An 11276-nucleotide genomic window follows, 5' to 3' on the forward strand; every position below is an offset into this window, starting at 1 on the left:
AATGGTGATTGGTTTTAGACATGTACTTCAACAGTGTTGGCAATAGCTGGACCTTGAGTATAGCCCATTAAGACAATAGTTTCTTAGACCCTCTTTGATTTACTTTCCTATTTTTAATGTCAGCAAAAGATCTAAGGTGATTGATAACAAAATTGGATCATTGTGCCCATAGATAAGGAAGTGTTTCCCCAGCCTCCATCACTTCCTTTGATTCTGTCCATCTGGATGGGTGAGGGGTGTTCCTCTCTTCTTACATGATCAGTAATCATGGCCTTGGCCAAGGTCCTAGAGATCGCTCAGCCTAGCCACACATCATTGACAGACGAGGGGCCTGAGGCCCAGGGGAGAAGTTACTTGCCTACACAGTTGCCTTTCAGCAGAAACAGAACCAGAACTTAGGTCTGTTGGTACTGTGAATGCTTCCCTGGGAAAGGACCAAAACACTAGCTACTGGCTTCTTGTTGGAGAACCGGGAAGAAAATATGCTACTGTTGAGATTGAAGCAGATGGTCCTTGTGGCTCAGTGTGGGCAGTCTCTGGTAGAGTGAATGTGGGTAGCTCTCCTGGGCTGCTTTTTAGAGGAAAGAACTCTAGAGGGGAGTAGTTTCTAGGGCTTTAATTTACAACCTGGTGATTCTCTTCCTTAGCTAACAGATGAGCTTGCTCCTCCCAAACCTCCTTTGCCTGAGGGTGAGGTCCCTCCACCCAGGCCCCCACCACCGGAGGAGAAGGATGAAGAGTTCCCTGAGCAGAAAGCTGGGGAGGTGATTAACCAGCCAATGATGATGGCTGCCAGGCAGCTCCATGATGAAGCTCGCAAATGGTCCAGCAAGGTAAGGAATGAAGCGTTTCTTGTTGAGAAAGGATGAAGAATCAAGTGCACAGCCCAGGAGGAAGGGTCTATTTGGAAAGTCATGCCTTCTCTCTGCTTTGGTTCCTGTGTTGCCAATAGCATGCTCCTCTCCTTACTTGTGGTTGAGTGAGGTGGTTTCTGGTACTTGGTGTTTTCTCTTCTAGCAGCAGAGAAGTAGGGTGCCTGAGGTTTGAAGAGTGTTCCTTTCCTGTTTGTCCATTAGTGTCAGCTGTCCCGACCCTGAACATTTGGGTTCTTTTTAAAACGACTTTTCTTTCTTGGGAGTGCTGAATGTTTTTAGATGCCCTCTTGCTAATTATTAGAGCACCAAACATGAAACTGTCTTCTTTGGGCTCTGCTTCAATTAGATGAAATGTTTGTTTTCTTCCCTCTATTCTTTTTTCGTAGAAGCAGATAGATTGGTATCTTAGAAACACGTGCTTTGTCCTTTCTCAGAATCATCTTCTCTATCAAGTAAAGACAGCTCCATGCTAACTCCAGCTCAGCAAATATGAAACAGTGTAAATATTAATGTGGTTGGTGAAAATTTGAATGCTGCAGCAGTCATGCCCCTTGAATAACTTGCCTAATTTCCCCTAAATATGAAAAGTAGTAGTTTTTCTAGACAAGAGCTAAATATTATTGCTAACTTGCAATGAAATGTAGTTCTGAGTTCTAAACTGTTTTTAATATGACCCTGTAGCTTTGTTCACGCTATCTGTTTACACTTATCCTTTTCACATTCTCAACTCTCTCAAGCTCTTGTATTGAATGTAGTTCTCCAGGGACCTCTTGCACATGCACGTGATCTTGAATTTTTTTCAGGCTGAGAAATTGACCTTGTTTTAACTCTGTTCCCTGATTGTTAGCTGTGAGCCCAGGTTTTAAGAAGGAATAGAGAGACTTTGCTGGTTTCTAATGGACCTTACCTGTGGAGTCCTTTATAATGGTCTCTCTCTAATTGGGGCATGCACCCCCGAGGGACCATGAGGCAGAGTGTCAGTGGGCATGGGGAGTAGGGAAAGGTGGCAAGGAAAGTTGGTTTTACTCACAGATTTTAAATTTACTTACCATTTAAATTTAAATTTTGTTCCAGTAAACTCAGCTACATTATGGGTGCAATACAACATACATGTGATTATAAGGATGAAACTTGAAAGGCTTTGAAGTGCAGATGGTATTGGCGTGCACATTTGGCCCACTCCACTATCTGTGGTCAGAAGTCCTTAGGTCTGACTTAGGAGGTTTGGATCATCAGGGGGTTGCTGACTTTGAGCTGTGAAGGCAGGAGCTATTTGCAGGAGCTACTCTGAACCCCAGCAGCAGTGAACTGGCTATTCCTACGAGCAGTGGGGATGAGTCTTGGTTGAGACAGAGTTTAGGTTCTTCTGTGTGGTGCCTGAACCCCTTGTCGGTCCTGAATCGTCCAGCCTTGTAAACACCTGAAGAAAGGCTTCCTCTGCAGGCTGAGACCTTCAGGAGCGATAGCAACCTCAATTAAAATTCTACACAAATGTCTGTTTTCTCTTGGTCAGAGATGTTTGATTGAAAGAACCTGTATTTACCATTCTTGGTCTAAGTGGTTTGGCTTCATTGGGGCAGTTCCTTTTATTTTCTTTCCACTCCTGCCTATCTTAGTGTCTGATCTCCCTTGGCTTTTCTCCTGGCCTTTTAGAATCCCCATCCCTGGTACTAAATCCATTCTCTTCCCCTCATGTGCACGCAGTTTCGCATTTCTCTGAGGGCACCTCTGAGCTCAGCCTTGGTCAGTGGCCATATCCATATGTTGTTTTATCTGTGAACTAGATAAGGCAAGTTCGGGGTGAGAACCCTATTTTGCAACAGAAGAGATTTAAGTTGTACCCAGTGAGAAGCTTCCTGAGGTGGTACAAGAGATTGTGGAAACTCTGTCTCTGGAGAACTTGAGGGGAGAGAGAGTTGATCTTAAGTGTGGTTTTCCTTGAGGTGGAAAGCCAGATGTGGTGTCTTATTGAGGCGCCTTTGAGTTGGGTGATTGTGGGGTACTCAGTAAGTCTTCTTCACTCACTGTTGTGTTTTTCCTACCTCTTTCGAGTTTGGTTTTGCTACCTCCAAATTTGGGGGCTTTTAACTCCTGAAAGAAATAGTTACCTGGGTCTGGTAGCTGCAGAGCTGACCCAGGTTGCTTCCCACATCCTAATATCGAACAGTGTCCATAGGAGCCAGCAGGGTGTTCACTTTATTATGTTCAGAGCAAGTTGTATGGCTGCATTTATCTTTTTCCCTCTGAATTCCTTTCAAAGGCACTCAGCTACTATTGTTTGGCTCATTAAAAAATATGACATGAGAATTAGTCTTGGCAAGTTTAACTTTGGTGTTAAGCATATAAAAAGTGAATGTCATTTGCTTCCTTGGCACAGATAAAGCTGTGTAGACCCTCTGCCTTAGAGTGAGTCTCCTTCCTTTACTCACCATGTGGGGCTCCGGCTGAGTGGTGCTGGGGCTGAGGGCTCCTTCTCTGTGGAGCGTGGTTCATCTGGCTCCTGTGCCATTTTCTTTCCCATCCCTGTCGAGCTTTGGTTACTAAACAAGCTGAAGCTTAGTTTCCAAAGTCATACTGCTCTTACTAACCTTGTCCCTGTTTCTCACCCTTCCCGCCATCGACAAAGCCGAGTAACCCAGCTGCTGAGGTGGGTATAGGTGTTGTAGCTGAGGCAGATGCGGCTGATGCTGTTGGGTTCCCTGTCCCCCCTGACATGGAAGACGATTACGAACCTGAGCTGCTGGTAATGCCATCCAATCAGCCGGTCAACCAGCCCATTCTGGCCGCGGCTCAGTCCTTGCATCGGGAAGCTACCAAGTGGTCTAGTAAGGTACTGATTAGCACCCCCAGTTGGGGGCTGCTCCAAATGCATCCGGCCATGTGCAGCCTTGACACATTGCATCACTCATGATCTGTGCAGTCCTGTGAGTCTGAGCAGGGCGGGCATCTGTCTGCACCTTATTGTTAGGACTGGCTTCACAAGTTCAATAGGTCTGCTAATGCCAGATTAATTGAATTGCATTTGTGTTTGGGGGCTGGAGAAAGATGGGGTCACTTTTTGAAAGGATTCCTTTTCTGACCAACAGTTGGAACCTTAAAGCTCTTGGGAAGCCATGGGTGAGTCTCAATGACTTCCAGGTCAGGAACCATTGTAGACCATTCAGGAGGTCACCTGACCTGACCTTTGAGCTTTGCCTGCCCCCTGCTGACCTCTCACTGATGGCTCCGAGGCAGATTTGATCTGAGCCAGAAGCGGCTTTCCATGGCAGTGTCTCTGGAGAGGACTGCTTGCTGCCCTGCACTTGGCTGTGTGGCAGATGCTGGCCTTGAGGGGCATCCCCGGGAAAGAGGGCTTCACTGATTGCTTGTCTAGGTGTCTCAGTGGGAGTGGGGAGGAGTGTGCAAGGCTGCAGGGGACTGAACCAAGCTAGTTGACAGGGAGGGGGATCACTTTTTTTTTTCCCTTTGAAGATGGCTTGTGGCAAGAAGAAAGGGTTTGAAGAGTGATGGGTAATAACTAACCCCGGCACTACACTGTCTTCTAACCAAGGTCATGAAATCCTGGAATGATCCTAGGTCTGCACTGGAAGAGGAGGGCCAGAGGGCCTTGTCCAGCACATCCCCTTACCTTATGACTTCCTCTAAAGGACTGCCTTCTTCTCTGCCTCCTTTTCATACCTGTGTCCTGTTTGGCCTCAATTACCGCCTGAAATGTCACACACCTCCTGTGATAAACAGTCAGCCGCTTCACGGTGCCTGTGGAGGTCTCACGGAGCACCCTGCAGTGGCATGGTTTGTGTATGCCTCACTGCATTTTATAGAAATTGAAAAGCATGAGGGGAAAAATGAGTAGAGCCTGGATTTTTGGATAGTTTGGAACATTGCCTTACCACTCTATAGTTGTTGATATTTTTGGTTATTAGCCAAAACATGAGTATTTTTGGGGGTATAACGTAAATTACTTATACATTTCTTTAGTATGTCCCATGAGGATTTTAGTGAACTAAAAAGTCAGGTCTAAGATAAACTGCCGTTAGTTGGAGTAGGGGTTCAGTGTAGAGCCTGACTCATGATTTTTATTTTTCTGATGCTTCCCCAGGCTTCACTTAGCTGAGGGGACTGAAGAATTGATTCTTGACCTTTTTAAATGTGGAAAAATAAAATATTGTGTTTTTTTTTCAGGCTAAGAGGATAAACAAGAGGCAGTAGGGGGAGGACAGGGGCAGTCTAGATCAGAAAATGTATCCCCCCCTTTTTTTTCTTCAGGCTGAAAATAGTTTCTTGGGGTTTTAAAATTCTAGTTCAGCAAGGAGAGTTCTCGATTGCTGTTTGCAATGAGGGTATGGGTGAAGAGGATGATTTCAGCATCTGGAAAGGCTCCTCTGCATTTTCCCCCTCAGGCCAGCTCTACTGCTTTCCCCTTTAGAAATGGAAATACCTGTTTAACCATGGGGTCTTGTCCCCCATTTCGCTGTGGTAATTAACCTGGAGATGCTGAAGTGCTTGTTTAATGCTGTGCCTGGGGCATACATTTTGCTCTTTCAAACTAATATCCACATCTTCCTTTTTTCAGTTGGGTGCTATTTCTTTTTCTCTAATCCAAGGCTAGGAAGAGTACCCTGGGTCACTTTTCTCTTTGTTTCTCCAGTGCTATCCGTAAGACTGAAAAGAGGTCCTTTTATCCTCTTCTCGCCCTTCCGGAAGGGCTGCTTGGGTAGCAGGCTCCCTCCTCTCTTTGCGCTCCTGCTTCCTGAGTTGGCCAGAGGGGGCACCGGGCATCCCACTGTACCTTTGCTTCTCTCTAGGGCAATGACATCATTGCAGCAGCCAAGCGCATGGCTCTGCTGATGGCTGAAATGTCTCGGCTGGTAAGAGGCGGCAGTGGCACCAAGCGGGCACTGATTCAGTGTGCCAAGGACATCGCCAAGGCCTCAGATGAGGTGACTAAGTTGGCCAAGGAGGTTGCCAAGCAGTGTACAGATAAGAGGATTAGAACCAACCTCTTACAGGTATTGGGGAAAGGAGGCCGTGGTGGTGGTGAGGGAGGCATGTGTCAGAGGGGGGAGATGTGGGAGTGAGAAAAGCAGGAGAGAGAACTGGGTGAGTAGGGGAGGAAGAGGTACTTCAGTGGGGTATGAAATAGCAGATGGTAAATTCACATGTATTTGGGAAAGACAGATTCAGAAAAGTTTATTTCCTAATGAAATGAAGGGACTTTAAAGTTTCCATTTCTGGAGAAAGAGGGACTGTGCCGACCTTGGGCAGAAAAGTAGTGGAATCTTGCTGCTACTTAATTGAGTACCTTCTGTGTGGCAGTCACTGGAATACAGAGGCGGACAAGTCTTGCCCTCCAGCAGCTTGCATGCAAGACAGACTTGGAAACACATTAAACTTTCTCCGTAGGTATGCGAGCGAATCCCAACCATAAGCACCCAGCTCAAAATTCTGTCCACGGTGAAGGCCACCATGCTGGGCCGGACCAGCATCAGTGATGAGGAGTCTGAGCAGGTATGTGTGTGTCTGCTGCTTCTGGTTTCTTGCCAGCAAGTCAGTGCTATTTTGGAGCAATTTAATTCAGCTTTGGAGAAATTTTACAAGTGAATTGAGTATTCAGTATGTGGGATGCACTATTAGATCCTGTGTTGGTGAGGTGTGTCAGAAATTTGGAATTGAAAGTAAACCTATAGCTCTTATGCCACTTTTATAGATGGGAAATTGGGCCTAGGGGGAGGGTGTCTGAAATAACACTAAATCAGTGGCAGAGCTGGGAGTCTACTTAGTTCTTTTCCTTCCCTGGACTAGGTTTTTGGCTCTCTTGAGGCCTCTCCCAGTGCCTGTCCACACTCACCCACTGCCTTCTTTCGGCTAAATATTCCAAAATTTAAAAAAAGATAGAAAGTGACATTGTGGTAGAGTGGGAAAAACACAGGGTTGCACATGACGAAGTCTGGAGTCCTCATCCTGACTTTCTTGTGTGATTTCAGTTGGCAAGTCTCTGCATCTCTCTGGACCTCAGCCCCTTTTTTGACCAAATGAAGAGATCAGCCGATCAGAAATGCTAGCTTAGAGTTAGGACTCTCAGAGCCTACAGACCCTTTGAAATTGCATGTGCAAATTTTGTGCATGTGAGCCTTTTTCTGGGAATGAGTCCACTATATCAAATCCTCAAACGGGGTCTTTGAATCAAAAGTAGTTAAAAATTATGGGACTAATTGATCGCTGAGTTCCCTGCCTTTGTATGATAGCCTTGTGAGTTTGTGTGTTTAGGTGAACTTATTTAGATTTTCATGGATTTATAAGGTGGTTGGTTGCATGGGTGGTCTGTTCATTTGGTCTTTTTAAGAAATTTGTTTGTTCATTCATTATTTATGCAGAACCTACTCTGTGCCAGGCACTGTCTTAAACACTGGGGGTACAGCAGTGAGCAAAACTCACAAGAATCTCCATCCTTATAGAACTTAAATGTTAGTGTGGAGATAGACAAACAGACAAAAACTCAGGTAAAATATAGAGTATATCAATTAATGGTGATGGGCTCTATGGAGAAAACTGAAATAAGAAAAAATTGAGGAATGTTGGGCTTTGGGGGCAGCGGGCACTAATATAAAATAGGGTGAGCAGGTGACATTTGAGCAAAGATCTCAAGGAGGTGAAAATATTCCTAATAGAATAGAATAGAACCTAGGGGGAAAATATTCCTAATAGAGGGAACAGCAAGAGCAAAGGCCCAGAGGCAGGCAAATGTTTGAAGGCCAGGAAGGAGTACCTGCTATCTGCTGTCTGAGGGCACAGCACACAATCAGTGATGGATCCAGTTTTAGGTTCTTTCCAGTGATCCAGTGAAAGCACCAGTAATTTGAGCAAGTACACTTGATGGCAGGTACAGGTGGATTAACTGCAGTCCACCCACCCCTGCCTATAGCCTTTTTAGGGGGTAGCTGTGTTAGGGACTATGAGTAATAGAAGGTTCTTTCCTTGCAGGCCACAGAGATGCTGGTTCACAATGCCCAGAACCTCATGCAGTCTGTGAAGGAGACTGTGCGAGAAGCAGAAGCAGCTTCAATCAAAATTCGAACAGATGCTGGATTTACACTGCGCTGGGTTAGAAAGACTCCCTGGTACCAGTAGGCACATGGGCAAAACTCTCTGGCACAGAAACCCCTAAGCAGAAGGAAAACGATCAGAGTCCCAGGAGCTTTCCAGAGTTGCTGGGCAGTTGAAAGCCACATCCTGGGCTGTCACACCAAAAAGGATGGGGCCTCTTCACATTAGAAAACATTTGTACTCTTTTGTCATGGAGGACACTTTGAAATGTGTCTCGTATAAAGCTTATATTCTCAAACACAGTTATACCTGTGCACATTCTATCCCAGTAGGCAGACTGGGTTTCTAGTCCATGGACTTCACATAAGCTCAGAATCCATGAGTGAACACTAGCCAGGCACTCTGCTCTGCCCTTGCCCCTAGGAGCCAGGTCCCACAGAAGAACCCTTTCTGCTTTCCATTCCCTGCTCCCACTCTCCCTTTTAGGTTCCCAACTCTCAGGGCCCAGGCAAGTTAGTTAAGAAGGAAATCACTGTGCCTCCAAAACTGAACTGGGCTTTCCATGTTGCTGCTGATTCTGCCTCCCTGCCCTGGGCTGTGCTACCTGGGCCCTTTTCAGAAGTGAGCTATGCTGCTGCAGGGGAAGGGTAGTCTCTGGGGAGTCCTAGCATATGGGCCTGGGTGCATTTTCTGTCTTTGTCCAATTTAATCCTAGTTTCCCACAGTACAAACAATACCATTTTGTCAGAAGGAAATCACAGAATCACACGATTCTGTCTTCTTCCCGCCTTAGAACAATGTTTGCGCTAGGGAAACTTCCTGTTCAATTTCCTAGCCCACACCTGCTTAGGTAGCCATCCTGTGAACACTGTTTTCTGGTGCTTTCTGCCACTGGAGGGGCAGAGTACCGGGGGGTGACCCTGCCCAGCCTCCTAGCAGGACCACTTCCAGGTGCTCCATGCTTTGTCACTGCCTACAGAGGCCTGTGCTGAGGCCTTTTCATTCATTCTTAGCTCTTATTGTTCTTTCTGAGCTGAAATGCTGCATTTAATTTTTAAGAAATCATGTGTCCTATTTTGGCTTTTGTAGTTTTCCTCTAAACCTTTCCTAAACAAGATTTTAAAGATCTGTAGGGGGAAGGATATGGCTCAAGCAGTTGAGTACCTGCCTCCTACATGGGAGGTCCTGAGTTCAGATATTGGTGCCTCCTGAAACAAAAACAAACAACAAGTAGAACAAATGAGAAAACCAACTCAGGGAAGCCAATGTGGCTCAGTGTTTGAGCACTGGCTTCCCACATATGAGGTCCTGGGTTTAATCCCAGGTTGTACAGAGGTTGTTCCTCTGTAATTTTGGAAGACCCTTTTGAAATTTAGTCCTAAGAATTGGTGCTTGCCCCCAGGAGTATTTATTGGAAAGGCAATCCTGTCTGAAGGACACTTCCTACCTGAGGGAGAGTGGTATCTGCAGATGGAAATTCTGACACTGCTGGGGATTTACATGATGTACCAGTGGGAAACATAGTTCCTACCCCCTACCACCCCCACACAGCCACGCCCTCTGCTTCCACCTCCTCTCAATAGGATTGATTGTTCAAGAGAGTAAAGGGTATGATATTTAATTATCACTGTAATAAGTTTCCTATTAGGCAAAGTGAGAGAGAAGGCAGTTTTTCTTTTTTGTCGTCTAAGCATTCCCCAGCACATGAAAGGACATACTTCTTCCTAAAGCCAGACCCAGATCAGTAAAGGAATAAGCACCCTTGCCTGAATGTCTTTCCTGTGAACCCTTAATTTGTATTAGATTTCAACATTGAATGTGTAAAACTTGTCTTAAGTTGGTCCTGTACACTCAGGCTTCCTCTATTTCATTTTATCTGAAGATTATTTTCAAGGTCCTCAGTGTATTTGTATAGTTGCTTTCCTGATATAAATGCAATATTAATGCCTTTAAAGTATGAATATATGCCAAAGATCACATTTCACTTTACTTAGAGGGAAAAAGAAAAATCTTACTTGCTTTTAAAGTTCTTCCAGTGTTTTCAGACATTGGTTCACACTTTATGCCAGATATGCTCCCCGCCCCCATATCAGTACTCAGTAAAGCAAATTTCAAAAAAGGAAAAAAAAAAAAAGCCCTGAATGATTAGATGTCATCACTAAAAAACTACATTTATAAGCTATGATTTGTTATATGCAAGTATTTTCTGCCTCTTCTTTTGTTCTGTTTAAAACAATAAAGTGCATTTGTATACATAATGCTTTACATGATGAGTATGCTTGCTTTAGCAAGAATTTTTAGGTTGGGGTTCTCCTTTGCTTTCAAGACTAGCTAATGAAAGTAATCCTCAAGATCTGAAACTAACAGTTTTAATTTAATCCAAATATGGTATTGGGTAAACTAGAAATCAGCAGTGGGTTTATTTACTTAGTAAGGATCTATGTGATAGACAACATTGGGGTTTATGAACTAAAAGAAGTGACGAAGGTTAACAGTAGGAAGAAAGCAGAAAGATGATGTGGATCACAATCCGACTAAAAGTCTTCACCTTAGAAAGCCATTCACGGAGACCAAAAGGTGAAGCTGGTAAGTGTGCTGGAGAACCACAGGTCCATTTTTTATATTCCAAAGCCCAATATAGGAAAGTAGGGTTGCCAAGGGACCATCAAAATTATGAGGCATTAGCTTTGGGGGACATATTCCTCTTCTTGCTTGAGGGAGCTCTAAAATAGGGACACGCTTTTGGAACAGAGCTTGGCAATGCTGCTTTTGCCTTATTTTCTAGGCAGATATCATTAAAGGGGGATATTTGGTACTGCTGACTGTATTTTTCACTGCTTTAACTTAGAAAAGTTGCTAATGTGAGTAGTAGATTCTAGCCTGTTTGAGGGAAATGTCCAGCTAATGAATTGGCTCAGGGTCTCTGCAAACAGTATTCCTAGCCACTTCCCATATGTTCACTGGTGTTGCCTTCCGTTGTATTGTAGTGATTTTCTCAAATCATTTGATGCTAAGGAAATAAGCAGCATTTTCCAAGTGTTCTGTTGCATCACTTCTGGAATGACTCCCTTCAGATGAATTCCCTTTGAATAAAATGATGGTGACTCCCACGTGCAGAAAATGAACATCTACTTCATTTGCTTTTGGGATATACTCCCTTAAGAATTTAAAAAAAGGGGCTATTGTGGGATTATCTGGAACTCTTGGCTTGAGAAATATTTCACTACTACTAAGCATTCATGGATCTTTGTTATGGGTAGGTGGTGGTGGGAGAGTAGCTCTGATCCTTTATTGCTCCAAGTCTGTAACCAGCAGGGTGATGCTTAGAGAAAGCATGCATGACTGTTGATACACTGA

At 44.6% G+C, this 11276-nt stretch overlaps 1 protein-coding gene across 2 annotated transcripts in view; it reads left to right on the plus strand.

Annotated features, from left to right (window-relative positions):
* VCL (vinculin) overlaps positions 1-10177 on the plus strand; it is a 110070-nt gene extending 99893 nt beyond the window's left edge. The window contains exons 18-22 of one of the 2 annotated variants that reach the window (XM_058299084.2): positions 648-833; positions 3502-3705; positions 5681-5884; positions 6279-6383; positions 7857-10177. In XM_058299084.2, coding sequence (XP_058155067.1) covers positions 648-833; positions 3502-3705; positions 5681-5884; positions 6279-6383; positions 7857-8003 — 846 coding nt within the window. In that variant the 3' untranslated portion in view covers positions 8004-10177. The remainder of the gene's footprint in view (positions 1-647; positions 834-3501; positions 3706-5680; positions 5885-6278; positions 6384-7856) is intronic. The other variant, XM_058299085.2, reaches the window with a different exon arrangement.
* Positions 10178-11276: the final 1099 nt, after the last annotated feature.

The sequence above is a fragment of the Dasypus novemcinctus genome, chromosome 6 (assembly GCF_030445035.2).
Source record: "Dasypus novemcinctus isolate mDasNov1 chromosome 6, mDasNov1.1.hap2, whole genome shotgun sequence".
Lineage (NCBI taxonomy): Eukaryota > Metazoa > Chordata > Mammalia > Cingulata > Dasypodidae > Dasypus > Dasypus novemcinctus.